Below are 24,388 nucleotides of genomic sequence, written 5' to 3' on the forward strand. Positions count from 1 at the left end.
TGTGGGGCACTCCATCATTTTGAACCTCTTTGGTTCTATACCAAAGTACATAGACTACACTATTCCAAAACCCCAATTTAAAAAAAACTTCCAGGTATTCATTCCATCCAGAGATGAATGGGAAGACAAATGAGGTAGTTGGTAGTGGTGTGTACTCAGAAAAGCTTCATCTAAGCATCTCATTCCGCCTCTCTTGACGGTGTCTCAACCAAATCTCAAACGGCCCTCGATTGTCGATCGTCTCTTATGGAGATGGCGCAGCAATTTAACATTCACCTCTGTGGGGCGCCGGGCCACAGAGACATCACAGGAAATTGTAGAGCGGATGAACTCACTTAAAATGGAACCATCATACCTATTTCGCCTGAAATAGGCGAAACTTCTGCTAAAAGAAGCAACCACAAAACTCATTTAGCCTTCACTGAACCTAATGCCCTCTAAAGACTTGTTATCTCAAAGCAGACTTGATATTAGTTCCCTAATAGGTGTCCTTACGGGACACTGTCTTAAATGACTTCTACAGGAGCTGTATGGACGAGGAAGAAAAGAAAACAATCTCTCACCTTCTCTGCACTTGCCCTGCTTTGCTCACTAAGACGCAAACTTCATCTGGGAGACTACTCTTCTCATAATCCCAGTGAAATTAGCTAAAAAGGATATCAAATATCTTCTTCGCTTTATAAAAAGCTCGAAATGGTTGGACTAGTAAGAAGTAATTCTGTAGATTTATCTGGTATCACAATGGGCCTTCTCTTTTGGCCTAAGTGTGTGGATTCTGAATCCGCAGCCACTTTAACCTAACCTAATGTAGCTGTAGGTTTCAAGTTATCTTGTGATAATAAGTTTCCGATGATATACAGAGTTTAGGAAAAACTCTGGATTCGAAGCTTAGTAGTGTCAATTTTTAATAAAACATTGTTTTGTTCCAAATGTTACGGAAAAGAAATTTGGCGTGTTGAAAAACATTTTAATTGTTTGTCCGTTCCCTCACTTACAAAGAAGAAGCTGTAACTTCTCACGAAACAAGTAAATAATTTAATTTATTTATTTCCCTTAAATGAAAATACTACTGTTTTTAAACAGTTTCCTCGAATTCAAATCACACCAACTTGCTCTGTACTTGCAAATCGCAAAGGAAATATAGAACACGAAATTCACTTCGTTTTGAGTTCGAAAAAATGCAATTTATATCGATAAAAGTGAATTTCAGAACTCCAATTTATATTTTAAATCAATTTCAATTTAATTTTAAAGTAAAATTGAAATGTGGAACTTAACTGTATATCTTAATATTCACAAATTAAGCTTTTCCATATATCCTAGTCTACAGGTTTTTTTCCAAGAGGATATATAGATCTTCACTTCGTAGAGGTCGGTGAAGATTAAAACTTGAGAGTGCTTTTGTTAGGGTTTTATAGCCCTGGTATATTTTCGAACAACATTAAAATTTAAAAAACAACACATTTCACTATTTATATCTTTGATATTTTTTTATTAACTTTAAAATCATCAAAATATGCAGTCATTATAAGTGCACAGTTTTTGAAAAGTCGCTAAATAAAATAACAACAAAACTTAAACAAATGTAACCATTTATTTAAGAATACATTTTCAAGCGGTATATATATTTTTTGTAGACTAATTATTATTTATCTTTATATCACAAAAGTTAAAAATATTGTAAATAACGCACTTTCAAAAAGATAACATTACCCAGCAGCAGATTTATAAATCATCGATGAAAAAACTAGTAGAAAAATTTAGAGATTAAAATCTTGATAATAAAATTGGTATTGTAAAGTTATTGATAATATATTCTTGTTAAGAAAATATTATTTTTTCATATCTTTTTTGAAGCTCCTCATAAGTCACAGTCGGTTTTATATCCTCATTTAAACATAGTTCAGACTCTTGCTCTTCAGCTTTTTTCTTAGCTCTCTCAAAGGCCTCAATAATGCTTGATCTATAAAAAAAGAACAGAAAATCAATCATCAATCAATCATCAAACAAAAAATGACATAAAATAAATACCTAAATAATTTTTGGTGTAAAATATAAGCACTCACATGGCCGGCATTCAAGTACCTTACTTCAACACCTGGCCAAATTTCTTCCAGACTTGTACATCCTTCTCGTGGAACGTATGCATCATCTTTAGCACAAATAGCTATGATCAACGAAGTATCGAATGGAACAGAGAAGTTCTTCAGATGCGTGCACTCATCCATTACCCCACGCATAAATTGTAAGGCTTCCCGTTCCCACCAATTCGTCTTAGAAATGTCAATTTTCACATTTTCCAAACTTGATTGAGGGTAAATATAATTCATAAGCTTTGTGGTCAGGGTAGCGGGTTGTAATTCTTGTTTGTTATAAATATCTAGAGCCTTGTTTTCGCTCATATCTAGGTCATATTTTGTTTTTTGAGATTTTGCATCAAGGTCATTGCCTTCAGTCTGTAATAGCTTGTAGGAAGGAATTATATTACCTTGCATTCGCTTCTCCAAGTCAAATGAATTCTCCTTATTAACTCTTAAAAATTGATGATTCTCCTCAATAAATCCGAGTTCGTTTTTTCTAACTTCTTTTATGTCTTCTTTGAGTTCATTAATCGACTGATTAAAGTCTTTGATGAACTTTTTTCCCGCTGTAAATGCGTCATCGATTATGGTTACCATTTTCGAAAGACGTTCCCGGTATTGTCCATCAGCAAAATATTGTGTTTCCAACATGTCCCAATTGATAGAGTGACTCATAACACCCTGTACATTACCACGTAACCATACAAAAAGAAAATTAACTATTAAATGGATAAGCTTCTATCGAGAAATCCTTACCGTGGTAAATACTGCAGCAGCTGTAGACCACGACAAACAGGGGACCAAAACAAGAGGTTTTGGCCAATTTGTAGCCGCTAAAGATGCCATCTGGAAAAAGTTAAACAAAACAAAAATAACATCTAACCATTCGAAGCAGTATTAAGGTTTTTTTACATGGCCACCCATTGACATTCCTGTCACGCCTAAAGGACCATAACCATTTCTTTCACACCAATGCAACAACACAAGGCACTCGAGAATTAGACAACCACCCATAACAAAAATATCAGAGACATTCCGCAAATTGGACCGCCTGCAAAAATTGTAGTAAAAGATAATTCTTGACAGGTTCCATTTCTATGTTTTCCATAATTAATTACACTTGATTTTCCGGCTTTCTAAGTCCATAGAATGGATTTTCCAAGATGATACCACCAATGTTGGCTTCCTTAAGCAATGGCTTAGCAATTAAATTTCTCCTTCGCCAAAAATACTGCAAAATGATTGTTGCATATAAGTTAAGTATGTAGTTATACAGAGAGTGCGGACGGTACATTCAAACTTACATGGTCACCTGTACCAGCCAAGTGAATGCACATTGGTTTGTGCTTTTCGTCAGCCCATTTATTTGGCAATATAACTTGAAAATAAGCTTTATGCGATTCTTTCGGTACTAATCCAGGTAAATGAAATTCAAAAGGAGTTTTGAAATTCCCTTCAAGAATTGTACAATCTGTGTACTTGTCTTTCTTTGTTATTTCGATTGGATAATCGGGCGGAACTAATTTGAAGCATTTCTCTCGTCGTGACATAGTTTTGCGGAATTCAAAAAGTCTGTGAAGAAGAGAATTTCCATAAATAAAGGCGAACAGACATTTAAAAAAGGGATAATGTTATTATAAAGATTTCAACTACTTTTGAAATTTATTGGGCAGAATTTTATTTGAGCTTGAATGCGTGATTCAAATTATGAGTGAGTTTTTGATATACAATATTGACCTTTAGAAAAAAACAACTGATTTGATATAATGCGGTACAATCAAAAATGTAAGAAGTAAGATCTTAATTCCGAAAAGTATCGGGTATTTTTTAATGTATTTAAAAACATGATACAGTTTAGAAATGTCAGTACCTTGACACTATAACATTTTAAAATACGTTTGATATTAAACAAAATAAGGTCTTGTAGAATGTAAGGTTTATATATTTTATTGGATTTTGATTTTACTTCGCTTTGATTATCCAGGATTTACTTTAAAAAATTAGTTGCAATTTGATGGTGGTTTCCATTGGTAAAATCAGTCGATTTGATTTTTGTTTTGGACCCGCAAAAGGCTGATTGGTTTATAATTTTTACAAAATACAGGGTGTATGGTATTAGATTTATATTATTCTATTTTATATATTGTTTTATTTGAAATATTAAACGACAGACTACTAAAGCGGATTTCAATTTTTGAACATTATGTCATCCAAATGTCTTTTGTCGAGTTGCACGCACTGTTTAAAACGGAACCTCGTATTTTGCGCCACTGGATTCAATTACGCTGAGTTCTGGACGACTGATAATGTTAAAATTAAAATTCAAAACAAAAAATGTGAAGACAGAACCAAATTACATCTGATGTTTATTGGTAAATAAAAAAAAACGAAACTTAGATATTTTTGCATACAAATTTGTTTTTACTTAATTAAAAGCGTTGTTAAATTAGTTTATTTCTCTGTTAACTAACTGAGTAACTATTAGATTAAATTTTCTATCATCAAATAATGCTGTTAATTGTTTTCGAAAATGGACTGTTACTGTCGGGACCGTCCTTGTTCGAGTTCAAAATCGGACTGTCCTCTCTCCTTCAGTTGGTCTCTTCCTTGCCGCGTCCACACAAGCCATCGTAGTGTGGGTTACTGGAATTTTCCCCAACAGATAAGTGTGTGGTCACACCACCATGTTGGAAACATGCATGGAATGAAAACAATAGATGAGCTTGCAGATTGGGCAAAAAGAAATCCGTTATCATACATCGGTAATCACTATTGACATTTGTCGCCGAGCTCCGAGCATTCTCGAAAAAAAATGGTCCAATTATCCCATGCCTGGATAAGGCGCACCAAACACTTGCCCGGGAGAGCAATGCAATGGCTTTTGGTGTCAAAGGGTTATGGGTTCTTAGAGCCCAGTAGCGGCTGTTTTGTTTATTAATGTGCTCGTTTAAATTAATAAGCGTCGTCCAAACAATGGGTTTCACATTACAAAAACGCCGCAACATCGTCTCACAAAAATATTTGCATGAAACAAAACACTGAGTTCTTGAACGATTTGAATGTTGAATAGATGGAATTTTAAAGCCTTTTTTAAAATTTCATAAATAATCGCTCTTGGATCCTAGTGAAGCTGCTCTTTTCTGTATTGAAAGTCGTAAATCACGTAAATTCTCTTCAAGTACTTGAAGATCGACTGGGCCCTGGCCGTGGAGTGTTCATAGCGGAAGCAGTTTCCCGGAAACTCTCCGCCCATGCACGAAATAAATTCACACTCACTCCTTCATTTATTCGGCGTATACCGAAGTGTGAACGAAACAGTGGACGAGCAGTAACGTACGAATCGTTACTCTTGAAAAATTACTCGATGTTGAACGCGCGATGCTCACTCGACCATCAAGAAATTGTGACAGAAAAATCCGTACGATCACTGATTCCAATGTTACAACTCCCCCTCACAGTTTATTATTTTTGTGAAATAATCTTATTGAAAAACATAAATCTTCCACAAGACACCCTGTATTTTACAAAAGAATGCAAAGACTTTAAATGGAAAAATGAGGTCTCAAAAATTATTGTAATGTTTTTTATGTCAAATGGTTATTACAAAATTTGAATCTCTATGGTGTTCCGTTTAACACGAACAAAAATAATGTTTGTATTGAAATCCAAATTTACCAATGGAAAACCCCATAGGTTAAAAAATAATATAAAAGTAAAAAATGATTAGGTATGAATATTAACAAAAAATTATTCACAAAACCTTCCCAACTTCACTTACTCCCTTGTTCTCCTTTTATAACAGTTAGCTATCTAGAAAACAGAAGAGATTGAGTGATTTTACCAAAAGAAAATCTTTTTGGCAACACAACACTGTTGTTACTTTAGTTGGGATATGGTTCGAATTAGTGTTTTGTTTTTCTTATTTTTTGGTAGGTATCTGGAAAAGGAAAAGATATATAATTTTGAAATATAACACATGTGATTAAATTTTGATCTTTCTTCGAATTTCAATTTATCAAAATTATAAATTTCACTTTTTGTTTTTTTTTTTTTGTTAGGAATATATTTATTTGTTTTTTGGATTTATGTGGAATTAATTTTCTTTTTTTTATAACTATATAAATATTTACCTTTGCAAGTTCTCTGGTTTGCCCCATCCTTTTTCAAAAAATCGTGTAATCAATAGTCTTCGATAAATACTATCGAGGCGACTGGGTGGCATGATGGTGGCTCTTTTTTTTATTTTTGTGCTTAAGAACAATAAGCAAATTCAAAAATCTTTATATTAAAAAATAGAAAAAACAAATGACCTCAATAATGATGTGTTATTGAAAGTTTTACAATACTTAAGTCTTAATAATTGTAATGGAAATAAAAGAATATATTTTAAATTGGCTTAAACTATAGTGAAATAGAACCATCTTCCCTTATAAATTTCATCACTGATTTAAGTTAAAAATCTAAACAAAACAGATGTTCTTGTTGTTTTAGAGCTGATTTAAGTGCTTTCTAAACTGATTCAAATATGATAGGATAATACAGTTTAAGCTTTGGACAAAGACATAGCAGACTATTAAGAAAACGCAAACGTATCCTTAATGTGTTGTATATTGTTGTTGTATAATACTAATGAAGACCAACAATTCTAAAAACAACGAAACCCTAGTTTTTATTTTTGCAATTTATCTACAAAAATCAAATATTTCTGATTTTTGTATCCGATTATTTGAACTAAAGTTGCACAAGCATCTTTATCGCACTGTAAAATTGTATTTTTTTTTCAGCATTTATTTAAAAAATAATTTAAATAATAATTTGCTAAACATACAGTTCTAAAAAGGAGTAGATTGACTTTTACCCCATTAGAGTAGAACAATAATTGTGGAACCATTTTAAAGTTAAAATTGGGCAGACAAAATGAAAACTTCAAGCAATGTATTCTCAGGGTAAAAATTTGCTGATTATTATAAGACGAAAGTTAAAACTTTTATCAAAGAGGTGACAAGTTATTTTAAATAATAATAACTAATATTTGAGAATTCTTCGCTTAAAACTAATTTTTTTCTTCCGAAATTTGTTTTTTCTTGTGGGCTATTTCTGTGCTCACAAAAAATCTGAATTGAAATTACTTCTAAAGGCAAATGGAATACATGAAATATACATTTTCGAAAGGCATTTTACCCAAGAAAATGTATGGAGAATTTAGAACACTATGACCATTTTATATAACATTTGAACTAATTTTTGTTTTGAACAATCCAAAATTACAATATAAGCCATTCAACAGCTCGCACATATAGGACAGATAATATTAAGTACTTAGTTGCGTATACTTTAAACGCTTCCTTAAGACAATTAAAATTTGTAAAGTTCTTTTAAGCAACTATATGGGATGAACCCATATATGCTCGATATTTCTGGTAGAAGATGAAATTCTTTTGACACCAAAATATTGGCTTTGACCTTTTGATACATTTAACCTTCCACAAAATGTTATTCACCAACACCAGAACTTGCAACACATCTCCACACCATGACTAACCAACCGCAATAATTCACAGTAGCTCTTGTATGCTTATAACATAATTCTTCATTTGCTTCCCGCCATACATTCTATCGGAACCTTTAAGGTTAAATTTGCTTGTGTAGTTCTATCTTATTCCAAGAAGACATATCCTTTTTTATTAATGTTCAGAAGCAAAATAAAGTCTTTCATTTCTATTTTTTGGACTTCACCACCATTTCAGTTGGGTACTCTAGTCCCAAAGCAAAAATCGCCAAAACAAAATCCAAAACACAAAACCCCCAAATCTAAAATCTCAAAATCCTCAAAACCAAAATTCCCAAATTCAAAATCTACAAAATCTAAATCCTTAAGTACAGATCCACCGTATTTCGAGTATATCTAAGAAATTATGTTTGACGCCAAACATAATTTCTTAGACATACTCGAAATATGGTGAATCCGTGCTTAAAGACTTGTGATGAGTAGAACAATGACCAGGGTTCGGACTTCTCATAAAAATTAAAAAAAAAAAATAAGCAGATCATTTTAGGTAAGGTAAGTTTATAAGAAAATGTTTCTTAGCTTAAATTAGTTTTTAAAAAAGAGCCAATCATTATTCAATTATTTAATTGTAAATGAAATTTTATTCCAATCTTAAACTGATACTTAATAAACGAAGAAAGTAAAAGAAAGATCAGACCGTAATTACTGACGTTTAAAGTTTGTTGGCAAACAATAGTGCTATCTGTTACCCATACGCTGTAGTTTATCTGTTGTATTTCCATGTACTGATTGACTATTTTGTTCAAAACAAGAAGTAGAGCTTGAAAAGATTCTATACCAATCTACTTCGTTAAAATTAAAACTATTTTTAAGGAAATGCACCACACATTATTAAGGCCTAAACAAAAATGATGAAAACCAACAGTTATTGATGGCGATTGAATATTTTAGATTTGAGGATTTCGTTTGTGGATTATGTGCATGGGGATCTAGATCCTAGGGATTTTACGCTTGGGGAGTACGAATTTGTGGATTTCTTAAAGTGTGGGGATTTTGTTTTCAGAAATTTTGAACTTGGGTATTATGTCGGTATCCCAGTTATTATTTCGAAGTAGTGATGGTCCATCTTCTGATTATTTTTTTTCTGACTTCTTTACTCCTGGTGTCTTTCAAAAAAAAACCTTACCTTGGAATATAAGAAAGTGATTTAAGTTGATTTGTCTAAAAGGTTACTTCTCATCGTTCTTTTCCTTTCTGCTCACATTATAAATTCTATTTTTGTTTCTGGGTTGCACAATTTTCGCTATTTCTTGTATTGATTTGCCGTCCTGGCTTGCGGCAAACCAATTTTCTAATTTCCAAAGACATTTTGTTTTTCATTGGTGCAATTTCGACGTTTAGCAATAAACTACATTAAATGTAAGTTAAATTCTTCCGTAACACAAGATTTATAATAATATTGTCATTTTTAGTGAAAAATAGCTTTACAGAGTTATTATAAAGCAAAAACAATGAGTGTCTGATCATTTGCAAGAGGTTAAATCGAGGAGATGTGTTTTTTGTATTTATTTGCTAATAACTTGCAGTTTTTTTTATTTAAACTTTATTCGAATCTAAATGTATAGTGAAATGATTGTTATGTTCTGCTTCTTCTTAACACTTGCTTGGAGAAATTGCATTGCAAACATATACATTTTCTTTGTCCGATTAGTCGTGAGAGCCACTGTACGTAGGTATTGCAGGTAAGTAATAGCAAATCAAAAATAAATGTAAATTTCAAAAAGAAGATTGATAAGAAAGGTCGTATATTTTAAATATTTACGTAATCGTTAAGAACCTAACATTTTTTGTTTTGACTTAGTAACAAAAACAAATAGTAATCAAAACAAGAATGTATGTACATATGTAGATAATGTACCTATAAAACAAATATGTAAATAATTTAACAAAGAAGTTCGTATTTACATACGTACATCTGTTTTTTTTTATCAATATCTAGATACTAGATACTACATAGGTAGACTAAGTAATTTATTTATTTTTCTATATACACGATATGAATGCCATACAGTCGTTGCATACATTTTAAATTGAGAGAATCATTAAATTCTTTGTTTTTTGAATTCTTGCAATCTAATCTAACCTAAATGTGTTGCACCTTTTAACTTTTTTTCAGAAGCTAGAACTAGATAATATTGAGCAAATAAATATAGAGAAGTTGTTTTTAATGGTTGTCATTTAAATTGTGCTTGACCAAGTCTCAGAGTCAGCAACAAATAAAATGTATGTCTGATACTCTAATTTTTTAGAGATTTTTCTTGAGATTTTAGCTTAAGATTTTGACTGACAAATGGTCCAATATTAACGTTTTACAAAAATAAATTGTGAGCTACCAATAAGATTTACAAGTAAGTAATGGGCTAACGAGCATTAGACGAAGATTCAAGTTTCTGAACAACAAAAAAAAAACGCACAAAATTGTTTAAGCTTGAATAATATATAATATGAAAATAGTGCAAAAATTTATCGAACAACCAGTTATCATAAGTTAATTTAGCTAAAAAGAGCTTAGATTTCACAACGCATTGTAATTATACGAATATAAGACAAGCATAAAGACCCCTCTTTAGTGGGAATACTTGAAAAACACTCCATATTCAGTAACGATATTAAAAATAGGATTATTCTCACTTTAAACATGGATACAATTAGTCTAATTAGCACACAGTAGAGATGAAGTCTTTTAAGTCCTGCCACTTAAGAAATATTAGAATGTCGTTGTACTTTAAACAAACTGAGCTTGACTCTACTTTCGTAATGATTTGGCAACCTGTGCATATAATATACATATGTATGTAGGTATAAACCATGTGGTTACATTTTTATATTTGGATCGCCAACACACACCGCCTACATAGCATGATTGGCATAAAATGAGTAAACACAATTTATAAAAACCATAATCGGTACATACGCAAAATAATATCTCCTCTTGGTTGACCTATAAAACACAAAAGTTAGGTTAAAATTATTGTAACTTGCACTGCAGTTCAATACCCGCCCAACAAGACCTAGGTGCTACCACTGGGTCCAGAATTCAGATTCTATTGCGAAAAAAACAACAAATTAGCATACATTGCACAATTTCAAAGAACAAACTTTTAACGTTGCTAATCAACAATATTGTGTGTAAACACTGAAGCGCAATATAATAAAATTGTATCTAAATTGATGATTGATCTAGATCTTTTATGTTACATCCACTCTTATTTTTATTGCGCTCCTATTGTATTGTGATGTAATTTTGTTAATATATAAATAACAACAAGCCCTGTTATGTAAAAACTACGATGTCTCCAAGGGACTCATTTAGAAAATGTGATAAAGGACTTAAAACTTGATAAGATAGAAGAATTTTATAGCAACCCTTAGAACTCGAACACTTAAGAACCACGCACAAATTAAAATGTACCACAATGTATCAAAAATAAACAAAATAACAATATTCTTGTACTATGTAGTACTGTCACTGTCACCACCAACTGATAATGATAAGAGTCGCGCAAATAAATCTGGAATGGGTAAGAAAGAGAAAGTGGAAAAAAATCAAAACAAAATGCTAAAATAATTTGTTTTCCATTTCCAATTGAATGTCAACTGTCTATTCAATAAGATGTTTCCATGGGATATTTTATTTGTGAAGGAAATTTTAGATTTCAACAAGATGTTTCTTTCCATGGGATATTTTATTAAGCAAGAAAGTTTAAATTGTGAATTTAAATGTCATTTTTAAAGTTTAGCAACAGTACAAATGTCAAAAAATCCATGCGTATTCATTGATTAAATACCCGTTTCTTGTTTAATGCTTATTGTGTTTAACCCTCTACCTAAAAGTGTCTTTAGCTTACAGGTATCGCCTTTTGCTAGGAATTGAAGAATGGTTGAGAGTTATTTCACTAGGCCCTGTTTCTCTATGGGTTGTTGATTCACCTTTATTATTTGTATTCTTTAATTACTGTTATATTTTGTAATCGGATTGAATAGGGGTCGAAAAAGGATGCAAACTTAAGTAGTCATGGGAAGAACAGTACGAAGTGGAGCTAACTTAAGTAAAAGAGTTATTTGTTTGCAAAAGCTGACTTCATGTTCATGCAAAAGCTGACTTCATGAAAAAACTTGCTGACAACCAAAACCAAAAAATTGGGATAACTCACTTCCCTGAACAAAATTTTATACTTACTCCCATTAAGCGAATTTACCGTTAACATGAAGTTGTCAAATCAAAAATAAAGAACAAATCAATGGTTGTATAAAATACTAAGGTTCTGATCAGTAATATATTTTTTTTTCTATTTGGTAATTTTGCCTTCCTAAACTTAATAAGTAAATTATGTGTCTCGAGGGTCCGTTGAGAACTAGAGCCTAGTGACTTACAACTCCCGATTAGACCTGGGGTGGGGAGTCATTCCGTAATTTAAGAAACGATAATCGTCAAAACGGTTAACATTAACTATATCGTCAATAATTTGCTTCACGTAACTTTATCACTATCGTCTCGTTCAATTGTTTTCAGTATAATGGCTGAATCACAAACACGCTTCAGCTTTGGCTTCGTCTGCGTTACGGAAGGCCTGCTTTGAGGTTGCTTTGAATGACATTTCTATTATTTCATCCCTCCAAAGAGCAAATATTTTGTTTGTAGACATTTTTTTTACAGCTGTTGAGCTGTCAGACAAAGCGAATGTTCAGATAATTGAACTAGAGCTTCCGTTTGGAGTCACATTACGTTACATTACGTTCTTTTCCTTACGATTGTCAAACTAAACGTGAGGTCGAAGCTCCATTGTGATAGCATGCATTGAATTCCTATGGTTGAACTCGTAAACGTCAGGCGAAGCCGAAGCTGAAGCGTGTATGTGTTTCAGCCATAAGTTCGTTGAGTATATTCAAAATGTCAAAATGAAATGCTTGTTCAATAACTTGAAAATGTTATTAAACTTGGTTATTGTCTATGGGAAATTTTGAAAAATTACAAAAAATGTATTGTTAATAAACATGCCAACTATTTTGTGATGTTTATTGTTATTGTCACTTTTTGTGTTTTCATTTGTTGCCGCCGAAGAAAAAACTTTAATATCAAAATTTTTGTTCAATGTCTGATATTTTTATAAATCAGCTGCAGTAACAAACCAATTTTGTCCAAGGGAAGGAAGTGAAGACTCCATTTTATCCACAGGGAACATAACTTGGCTTCGAAAATATTTTTTGTTTTTAAAACTACTTGGGATTAGTGTTTTGTGCAAGAGCGATACTAAAATCGTTGCTTGTCGAATATACCAATGTTCCTCCGCCCCAAAGTTTAAATAGTTACAACAAATTTTAATATTGAAGGTATATACATTATGTATGTGGAACGACAACCGTCTGGTAAATTTATTGTTTATAATATCATTATAAAGTCCTCATTTGCAATTCCATATCTGCAATTGTTTTATTCATTTAACAACAATTAAGAGAGATAACAAATGTTTTAAAAATGGAAAAAAAAAGATGATGTTGTAGTATAAAATTAAGGCAACTATCATTAATAATGTGTAATTCCCCTTATGTTTAGGTTTCAGAGTTTCGTAGCTAGATGTCGCACGCTGAGCGCGAAACTCTGAAACCTGAGACATAGAAGCGAGACAAAAGGTTGTTTGGCTCGCTCTCATAAAAATTTGTATTCTAACGTCTATTCTATTCAACGGACGCGCCCAAGCCAGTCGAATTAGATTTGTAGTCTTTAAATAAGAGTTATATTTTAATAAAGAAATTATATACCACAACGTCAGGTGTGGGGTAATACACCAAAAGAAAACTAAATTATTGTGTATATTACCTCTTTTTGCGGATTTAAAGCCAGCTATGACAAAACTCAACAAAGCACAATTGGTTGAAGCACTTCAGAGCGCTGGAGTAGATGTGCCAGACACGGCTTCTCTAGCTCAACTTCGGGCATTGTATGAAAGTACAGTTACAGTGGCACCCCAACAACCTTCTGGTGAGTTAACTGAGAAAACTCCACCTTCTGCTGAGCTAACCGAGGAAACTCCACCTTCTGCATCTCCGAATGGAGAGAATACTTCCGAAACACTGGCCGCTTCTGATAACAGGCACAGTAATACAGCTTCTGATGTCCAAGACTTGGAAGAAGAACAAGAGCTGGCCAGACTTGAGCGTCGGAAAAAAATCCTTGAGCTAAGGAAAGAATTGGACCAGATGGAAGCGCCCACAACATCTTCGGTTGCACCATGGCGTGCAGTGGACTTCTCAGACATCGAAAATGCTGTTCCTGCATTCAACGGTGACGATCCATACAGCATCACTAAATGGATAGTTGACTACGAAGATGTGACCGACTCGCTGGGATGCGATGACCGATGCAAGTACTTGTCTGCACGCCGTCTCATGCAGGGAACTGCGAAAATGCTGTTACGCACGGTCTACGTTGACAACTGGGATTCTTTGAAGCAAATACTTATCAAAGAATTCGACCATAAGATGAGCAGACAGCAGGTCTATCGTCAACTGAGTGAGAGAGTACGTCGTCAGGGCGAGCCACTTCTTCGATATGTCATATGTATGCAAGAACTTGGGTCACATGCTGAAATCGATGAGGCAGAGTTGATCGAATTCATTATCGATGGTTTGAGGGATTCACCAGCAAATGTCTCTATTCTTTTTGCCGCCAAAACTATAGTAGAGCTCAAAAACCTCTTGCCACGATACGAAAAAAGAAGAATTCCGAGGACTATGGTTGCTAGGGCAACAACTTCTGGAGGAAATATGGTTCCCTCAACTTCAGCATCAAACAACGAGCAGTCCAAGAGATGTTTTAATTGCTCAAAGTATGGGCACATCGCAGCAAAATGTCCAAAGGAGCAACGACCAGCTGGATCCTGTTTCAAATGTGCTGACGAGGGGCACACTTACAAAAACTGCCCTTATATTGTGAAGACCAGAGTTGGAGCCGTGAACCGGGATGCCCTACATGATGACACCAAGGAGCTGACTCAGAGTTTGGATGCTGTTCAGATGGTGAGTGTCGCCTTTATGACAAATAAGAATAAGTGCACAAAATTTATCGATTGTTGTTCTCTTTTGGATACCGGTAGTCCGATTAGTTTCATACGAAAGTCTGTTCTGCCTGAAGAAATTAACGTTCAAGAATCATTAACGTATTCAAGATTTAAAGGATTAGGAAACATTAAACTCTTTACGTACGGTACGATTAATTGTTATATTAATATAAAAGATAATTTAAATCTTGTTTCCCTTATGGTTATTCCAGATGAAGTAACTCCTATACCTTTACTTATTGGTCGTGATCTCCTTGAAATCTTTAATATAAAACTTAACATGAACTGTAATAAAGTTAATATAACTTCTGAGCAGTGTCAAAATGAAATTTGTTCGAATAAAGTTTTTCTTTCTAACCAATTGTATATGTGCACTTATTCTGATGAAAAAACCGAACCTTCAGAGTGTAGTCATTATAAGAACAACATAAATGATGTTTTTGGGAGCAGCGTATTAGCCGGTGAATTAAAGATACAACCTAAAGAACTTAGTGATTGCTTCAAAGACAAGTTGAATACATTTGATCATGATCGGATTAAGCTTAAAGACGATCTTGATGTGAAGAGAGAATACAATAATGTTGAGGTAGATAGTGATTTATTTGGCTGCCATGCTTTTGAGATTATATGGGATAGAAAAGATTATATAGATATTGATTCAAATCTTAGTTTAGACATTTCAAAAACTATTAAAAATATAGTATCTCAAAATTATTTGAATTTTGATAAAACTATGGTTTCACCAAAGGATTTTGAGATGCACATTAGACTTACATCTGATATTCCTGTTTGTTTTGCTCCGCGAAGGCTATCAGTCTCAGAAAAAGGTACTGTGAGTGAAATAATAAAAGACCTATTGGAAAAACGAATTATTCAGCCAAGTAGTTCTCCGTATGCTGCACCAATAGTTTTAGTTAAGAAAAAATCTGGTGAAACCAGAATGTGTATAGACTATCGAGCATTGAACAAACGTACAGTAAGAGATCCTCATCCAATACCATTGATAGACGATTGCATTGAATACCTGGAGGGGAAGAAGGTTATGACCTTATTAGACCTTAAGAGTGGGTTTTACCAGGTAAAGGTAGCAGCAGATTCAACACAATTAACATCTTTCGTAACCCCGAACGGTCAATGGGAATTTCTTAAAATGCCTTTCGGCCTTAAGAATGCGCCCAGTGTTTTTCAGAGATTCATAATTCAAATTTTTCGTGAATTTATAGACAGAGGAGATATAGTTGTCTACCTAGATGATATATTAATTGCTAGTAAAACTATTACTGAACATTTTGAGATACTTACTAAAATTTTATGTTGTGTAGCGAAGAATGGGTTGGAGCTCAACTTGTCAAAATGTCGCTTTGCATATTCGAAACTTGATTACTTAGGGTTTAAAGTAACGGAACATGGCATCCAACCTAGTGATTCCCATATTCGAGCGATTGCTCAATATCCTGTGCCTAAAGACAGAAAGAAATTGCATTCATTTTTAGGACTTTGTTCATACTTTCGCAGGTTTGTCGAATCCTTTTCAAGAATAGCAAGACCTCTTTATAATTTATTAAAAGCTGAAACTCCTTTTAGATTTACTTCCGAATGCGAAGATGTTTTTCAGACTTTAAAGGAACGGTTAACATCTCCACCTGTATTGGCAATCTATAGTCCAAGGAAAGAAACAGAACTGCATTGCGATGCAAGTTCATTAGGGTATGGTGCAGTTCTACTCCAACGACAAGAAGATGATAAATTACATCCGGTAGCATTCTTCTCTAAAAGCACCACTGATCAAGAGGCCAAATACCATAGTTTTGAATTGGAAACTTTAGCCATAATTTCAGCTTTACGTCGGTTCCGTGTTTATTTGCAAGGTATTCCTTTTACAATCGTAACTGATTGCAGTTCTTTAACAATGACACTGAACAAAAAGAATGTTAATCATAGAATTGCTCGATGGGCCTTAGAGCTGGAGGATTATGATTATAAGGTCAAACATCGTAGTGGTGCCAATATGAATCATGTTGATGCCTTAAGCAGATGTAATGTTATATCCGTTATTGACTCTGAGGATGTTGATTTCCAACTCAGAGCAGCCCAAAATCGAGATGTAAAGATTTTGGAAATGAAAAACAAACTATATTTAAAAGATAATAATTCGTTTTTAGTTCAGGATGGTATTGTCTTCAAAAAAAATAAAAATGGTAAACTTCGATTCTATGTCCCATCTGAAATGGAAACTAATGTTATAAGAATGATCCATGAGAAAATTGGGCATTTAGGTGTAACAAAAAGCTCTGATCAAATTGGCCGTCACTATTGGTTTCCGAATGTTCAGGAAAAAGTTGAAAAATACATTAAAAATTGTATCCGTTGCATAATGCACTCAGCACCAGTTCGATCTAATATACGCAATTTGTTCAATATTCCTAAGGAGCCCATTCCATTCCATACAATACACTTGGATCATCTTGGTCCTCTCCCTTCAATAAAGTCAAAGAGAAAACATATATTAGTGGTAATAGATGCATTTACAAAGTTCACTAAATTATACCCAGTTGTATCTACAAGCTCAAAAGAAGTATGTGCAGCACTAAGAAAATATTTTGAGTATTACAGTAGGCCATCAAGAGTAATTACTGATAGGGGAACCTGCTTTACATCACTAGAGTTTAGTTCATTTGTTATAGACCAGAATATAGATCATGTTAAGGTGGCAGTTCATTCGCCACAGGCCAATGGTCAAGTAGAGCGAGTCAATAGGGTATTAACTGGCATGCTTGCTAAGCTTTCGGAACCAATCGAGCACTCAGATTGGGTTGTTACTTTAACACAAATAGAATTCGGACTAAATAACACTATACATCGCGCTATTCAAAATACACCAAGTCAATTGTTATTTGGTATTAACCAAAGGGGAGTAGTAATCGACAAATTAACAGAATTTCTTGATGATAAACAATTAAGTCAACTGGAAAGAAATCTTGAATTGTCAAGAGAAAAGGCTTCAGAAGCAATCACTAAGATTCAGGAATATAATATTAAATATTTTAATGAGCATAATAACCCGGCACGTATATACGATGAGGGTGATTATGTAGTAATAAAAAATGTAGATACAACAACCGGTGTAAATAAGAAATTGGTTCCAAAGTTCAGAGGCCCATACGTTGTTTACAAAATTCTACCTAATGATAGATACGTAATACGCGATATCGAAGGTTGTCAAATCACACAGCTGCCATATGATGGCATTGTCGAGTCTCGAAATATTCGACTTTGGAAGAATCGAGACTCTGAAGGTTCGGTTGATTAAGGGCGACACCTACCATCTCATGATTATAACTTAAGACTTGTTTGTTTAATTTAATCGTGGGCGATCAAATTGTCAGATTGGCCGAGTTGTAGTATAAAATTAAGGCAACTATCATTAATAATGTGTAATTCCCCTTATGTTTAGGTTTCAGAGTTTCGTAGCTAGATGTCGCACGCTGAGCGCGAAACTCTGAAACCTGAGACATAGAAGCGAGACAAAAGGTTGTTTGGCTCGCTCTCATAAAAATTTGTATTCTAACGTCTATTCTATTCAACGGACGCGCCCAAGCCAGTCGAATTAGATTTGTAGTCTTTAAATAAGAGTTATATTTTAATAAAGAAATTATATACCACAATGTATTATTTGTAAATACAATTAAAAAACTAGGTGGCGCCACAGTCCGTAAAGAACTAGAGCCCGTTGACTTACAACTCTCAACCTTTTCTGTGTGTGAGTCATTTCAGGGATAAAGGGACCTACAGTTCTTATGGCGAACCCGAACGGCAAATTTTATAATTTATCAATTCCTCACAAAACGCAGTACACGTGACAAAAACTTTAGATGCCACAGGCATGAACCTAAGGCCTCTAACATGTCAGTCCTGAACACTAACAGTCACGTGGCGGACACTACATTTGCACAAAAATTTTGGTATTAATATGTACAAGTTTTGCATGTTTACTGCAATGTTGCGCTGGAGGTTTTATATTCAATGGTTAAGTCAAAAAAGTTTGCACGATCAAATGCCGTCGAAGCCTTTAGTTAGGTGTCGCTCCTATACGAGTCGCCCGATAATTGAACCACAGATAATCATATGAATATTTGTGATAGTACCATAGGTTTCCCCCGTATTTATAAAGAAAACATAGTTAAAGTTAGTTATTACAGCTTCCGTGTTTAGGAAAACTACACTAAGGAATACAAATATTCCGGACTCAAATGGAAGGGTAGGTAACTGCCTTTAGTTTGAGTTCGGAAAATTCTTATTCCATGGTGTAGTTTTCCTAAACACGGAAGCTGAAATAACTAATTTTAACTATGTTTTCTTTATAAATACGGGGAAAAACTCCGTACAATAGTATAAAATGTATCTCTGCTTATTTTTAGTTCAGTTTTTACAGATTTCAGTTTGTTTTTAAACTTTTTGTCGAAATACAGTCAGCTTCTAAAAAATGAGACATGTTGTTATCAACATATTCGGGTATTTCAATTTTGAAACAATTTGTTGGTTTCCAAAACCCTGGAATATTCTTTCGCAACAACTGGAAGGCAAACTATCTCATAGTATTTCATTATTCTTTCATTTTTCATACTTTGTCAAAATCTAGTTAACCCAAATGTCAAGTAAGCAAATTTCTAGTTAACATTTTATAATTAAATTAAAAGAAATTGACTTTTCAATTGACCCAAAACTTAAACTTGCCAAATACAGAGTTTTATCTGTTCCCTAATTTAAGCATTTAAATTGAAATAAATCTTACTAAGACTACAAATTTATTGAAATTCTTCGGAGGAGTATGGTTAAATGCAAAGCAGTATCAGGGACACAGATAATCAAATTAAGATGAAAAATTTCTCGGAAGAACGATAGAAAATATGGGAAAAATGTTTGGTATATGCTGGTTTTTAGAAAACCGACAATATAATGATTAAAAGTGCACTCCGCTGGGGCCAAATAGAACAAATATTAAAATATTCCTCAAACCAATCCATAATAAGCCAAATTAAACCCAGAAATAAATCCTCAAATATGACTCAATTAGTTGAGGCTTCAGTGGACACAAACAAATTGTTACGTTTAGCCAGACTTGTAGTGCCTTCTCTGGGCAATGGCAAACACAAAGGCCAAGCAGGAAGGATAGGAGTTATTGGTGGCTCACTGGAGTACACAGGAGCGCCTTATTTTGCAGCTATTAGTGCCTTAAAGGTCGGGGCTGATTTGGTGCATGTATTTTGCCAACGCGAAGCAGCCAGTGTTATCAAATCATATAGCCCCGAGCTGATAGTTCATCCCCTGTTGGACTTGGAAGATGCTGTTAGTCAAATCGAGCCATGGTTGGAGCGTTTACATGTTTTGGTAAGTTGTGTTTTGGTTTTTTGTATGAATTCTTTAAAAACTAAAAATTTCTTTTTTTGATAGGTGATAGGACCAGGACTTGGACGTGAGCGGAATATATTCGAAACGGTTAGCCAAATTATTGAATCTTGTAGAGCAGTCTCCAAGCCTCTAATCATCGATGCTGATGGTCTTCACTTAATCAGTGGTAATCGGGACCTCATAAAAGACTACAATGGCGTAATTCTAACCCCTAATGCCAGAGAATTTGAGGTTCTCTTTGGGGATTCGCCAGATACCATTGAAGAAAACATGAAAAGCCTAGGAAATGGAATAACAGTAATGCGGAAAGGCGCTCGCGATAAGATATACATAACAAATACCGTTGAAATTTATCAACTTGGTACAGGCGGTTCGGGCAGACGATGTGGAGGACAAGGAGACTTGCTGAGCGGTTCTCTTGCCACTTTCTACCACTGGGCACTGGAATCGAATCAGACCAATCCAACATTTATTTCTACATTTGCAAGTAGTTTCTTAACCAAACAGTGCAATTCGTATGCATTCAAGAAATTCGGTCGTAGTATGGTTACGGGTGATATGATCAATGAAATTCATAACGTATTTGAGGACTTCTTCGAGTGAAGTTCGTTTTTAGGTGATAGCTAGATAAATAAATAACAAATATTCTTGGTGATTAATTAATAATAAATATTCTCTTTCGAATGATATTACATACATATATATTATATATTATTATAACTGTATTTATGCTGTTTTTGTTGGCAACACCAAATTGTGATTTTAAAGTAGACCAAAATAAAATTCTTTCGGACTTATGAAATAGCGTGTTTTTTTTGTATCAATTAAAATAAGTTTATTTTTTGTTGCAGACATTCTTAATTTTAAACTTGATTGATTTACAATTGAAAAACAATTATTTAACTGAATTAAAAATCGGATTATATTTCACTTATATTCATAAAAAAAACCTATTTATTCTTAGCAAATATGAATTTAACGGTATATTATGCAATATACATATATAATTATTGTGAACTAAAAATCAGCTCAGAAAGAGAGTTGTGTGAAAGTTTTAAACTGTCAAATTAAAATATTTTATACAAACAAGTAATTGTTTATTATAATATGCTTTAGAGATAAACAATGAACTTAGAATCGAATCAAAAAAATGTATTATACAATAAACATATATGTAGGTAAGCAGCGGCGAGGCGTGCCTAAAAAATGTAGTCGTTCAGTTTCAAAACTCTTATTTGCGATGCCAAGAAGTCAAACAAGTCTTTTTTTATATAAAAGTACATTATAATGTGGTTTAATTTTTATGTTAATAATAAATAGGTATGTGATGATTAAATATATTTGAAAGTTTAGTATTTTTTTAAGGTTAATAACAAAAGACATTTTACGTTAGTACTTTTAGCTGTTTATTGTTCAATTGTAAGCATTGAAAGATTTGATAACCTATTTTGGCCCATAGTTGTTGCAGAATAGGTTTTTATTCTTTTAAGTGTTGAAAACGACCATTCAACAGACGAGGTTGTTAAAGGGAATGTAAGTACAAGTTCACATAATTTGTATATCTCAGGGAAAACTGAAACCAGATCATCTATGCCCCAGCTAGCCGTTTTCCTGATTTCCTTCATTCCACAGTAAAAAGAAGCTTTCCTCTTTTAAAACTGATCTGAACGAAATCGTCCCTAGGAACGACGCGCGTCTCATTTCTCATATTCGAAAAAATAAAAAAATAAAATGTTGGAATATGTACCCAAATAAATAAGTAAACTACTTACCTACGCCCTAGCTATCCGTTTTCCTTATTTCCATCATTCTATATATTAAAACAGATTTGCACGAAATGCTCCCTACAACGAGCGAATTGTTTTTTTTTTTTTCTTTTATGCTTTCTATGGGCTCATTTCGATGCCAAATCGTATGAACGACTTGGGTAGATACACTGTACAGATCGGTTGAGTAAAACAAAACAGTAGCAGGTAGCTAGTTCGCTTTTTTTATTTGGGTAGTTCACAGAAGGAACGCGCGAGTTTGAAAATGGAAAATATGTACGTATACATTAGATATAACTATAAGGAATGAAGGAACAGTATGATTATGAGGTTTGGGTCAATTAGATAGAAATTAAAATAATGTCGCCTGTAAGCTAGTCGTTCATGCACGACTTGAACAATATGACGCCTCGCCACTGTAGGTAAGGTATATTTCTTTGCTTTTTTTCTTTACTTTTCATCATTTTGCTAAAGAAAAACTAAACATTTGATCCAGGAAATGTTTTATTTTTTATCTCATCTATTTTTATTAAATTTGTCAAGGAAGTTAATATAATGGTAGATTGACAGATTATTAAAATTTTAAATAAAGATAAAATAACGGTAGATTGACAGATAATTAACATGTTCAATGAAGTTAAAATAACGGTAGATTGACAGATCAATACTTCCTAAGAAACTATCGTTCTGAACAAATTCCAATAATTCGTAGCAATGACACAATACCAATTTTTTTGGCATATTAACAATAAGTGACAATTGTTCCAAAAACAACAGATCACTGTCAAACCGAACTTTTGACGTTTTTCTAAAAATTATAATGACTTGAATTTAAGGTTGCCATCAAGGGGATACCTAAAAAAACCTAAAAGCTACCTAACATTAAACCTAGCCATGAACCCTGGTTGCTTGACGAGCCAGTTGGCCATTGACATAGGCCGTCGTGTAAACTTTGACTACAGTCCTTGAGAACATTCGAGTCGAACCAAGGGCAAATACTGCATCGATGCAAGAGTTACAAACCAAAGTTCAGAAATGTGATTTAATCTTATTTGCTTTTCCCAGTTGGTAATAATAGAACAGATTTGTTTCACTTAAACTCTTGTCAAGGAATCCGCTATTAGAGAAGTCAGCTATTCGGTCATGTTTGTTTTCTTTTTACCGCATAGGGTGAACAAATGATCAGTTGTCAAAAATAAATCTCAAGCGTGGCCAAAATTTACCACTCAGAAAATCGGGCTAACGAATTTTGACAGGTTGTTTATAGCGATAATTTTAAGTTTCCGTCATTTACTTCATTCAATTTTGTTTTGCATACGCTATTCTGGACAGGTGAATGTTTCGATACCTAATTGAAGTAGTTAAATATCTAAATTAAGATAGCTCCCAAAAACTAAAAACATTATTAAGCTGTTTAAAAGACAAAAACACAAAATTATTGCAAAATACTAATGTCAATAGATAATTTTAATAATTACCTGAAAACATTACGAATTTGAAAGTAATTTTCGGGTTCCTTTAAATTCACTTAACCAGACATTTTTGAATATCTTTGGATTTATTTTTTGCCAACTTATATTTTTAAATTACACATTTGATTAATTAAAATTGATATTTTCTTTGAATATATTATTAATTTTGCGACGTCAGATAAGAAACAAAGCATACTTTGTTTTTCTTTTTATTAACTTCCCATAGGAAGTTATTGTAATGGGTCCGATTTGTCAAATTGAAAATTTTGATATTTCTCGACGTTTCAAGGTCCCTAAAGTCGAAATAAAAGATTTTTAGAAAAATGGCTGTGCGTGCGTGTGTAGGTACGTTCGCCACGTTTTTTCATCGTCCATAGCTCAAGAACCAGAAGAGATATCGACTACAAATAAATTTTGTTATACAGATAATAATGCAGAAAGGGTTCTCAAAAATATTTTATGAGAGTTTATTTTACCACAGCAGATTAGAAAAAATTTTGGTTAACCCTAAATATCTTCGCCACGTTCGCCACATATGAGAAATCGTCGCCCGAGAATTGGTTTGTTCCATACGCCATTGGCACTTTTTCGAGGAAAACGCATTTAAAGGTTCGCGTACTTAGTACTCCGAAACTTTTATTTTTATTTTTATTTTTTTATTTTATTTTTATTTTTTTAAATTGAAGTTAGTCTTATTAAGACTTCACCTACCAATTTTCAAAGTGTTTTGCCTTACCTTTAACAAGATACGTTAATCAGCACAAAAGTCTACTTTTTTAGCTTGTATCCCACCTCATACATTTTGAAAATGATTTTTTTTCCATACGTGGAACACAAAAAAATGAATATGGCACAAACCAATTCTCATCAATATATATTGTGAAAGGCAAGAAAGCATGTGTTGGATGCTAAAATTTTAAAAGAAAATCGATTATATATTTATTTTCAATGAAGTCTATATTAAAAAAAAAAAAAAAAAAAAAAAAAAATAAAAAATAAATATTTTTCTTTAAAAATAAACAAAAAAACAAAC

At 33.2% G+C, this 24,388-nt stretch overlaps 2 protein-coding genes across 8 annotated transcripts; one reads left to right on the plus strand and one right to left on the minus strand.

The window, feature by feature from the left end:
* Window positions 1–1,575: 1,575 nt before the first annotated feature.
* On the minus strand, window positions 1,576–23,424 carry LOC129953895 (protein ABHD18). Of its 7 annotated transcripts, XM_056067431.1 has the most exons (9): window positions 11,017–11,155; window positions 6,212–6,359; window positions 3,386–3,653; window positions 3,200–3,312; window positions 2,994–3,132; window positions 2,838–2,927; window positions 2,489–2,762; window positions 2,032–2,404; window positions 1,576–1,963 (listed from the first exon to the last, which is right to left on the minus strand). In XM_056067431.1, the coding sequence occupies exons 2-9, from the start codon at window positions 6,301–6,303 to the stop codon at window positions 1,822–1,824; spliced, it is 1,491 nt and encodes a 496-aa protein (XP_055923406.1). In that variant the 5' UTR covers window positions 6,304–6,359; window positions 11,017–11,155; the 3' UTR covers window positions 1,576–1,821. The 7 variants fall into 7 exon arrangements, with proteins under 7 accessions (XP_055923406.1, XP_055923405.1, XP_055923402.1 ...); XM_056067430.1 differs by lacking the exon at window positions 11,017–11,155 and adding an exon at window positions 23,362–23,383 and having other exon boundaries at window positions 2,032–2,762; XM_056067427.1 differs by having other exon boundaries at window positions 2,032–2,762; window positions 11,017–11,156.
* On the plus strand, window positions 19,323–20,919 carry LOC129953897 (ATP-dependent (S)-NAD(P)H-hydrate dehydratase). The gene is made up of 2 exons (XM_056067434.1): window positions 19,323–20,096; window positions 20,160–20,919. Exons 1-2 carry the CDS (start codon window positions 19,665–19,667, stop codon window positions 20,718–20,720), a joined length of 993 nt encoding a protein of 330 aa, XP_055923409.1. The 5' UTR covers window positions 19,323–19,664; the 3' UTR covers window positions 20,721–20,919.
* Window positions 23,425–24,388: the final 964 nt, after the last annotated feature.

This window comes from Eupeodes corollae, chromosome 1 (genome assembly GCF_945859685.1).
Source record: "Eupeodes corollae chromosome 1, idEupCoro1.1, whole genome shotgun sequence".
NCBI lineage: Eukaryota > Metazoa > Arthropoda > Insecta > Diptera > Syrphidae > Eupeodes > Eupeodes corollae.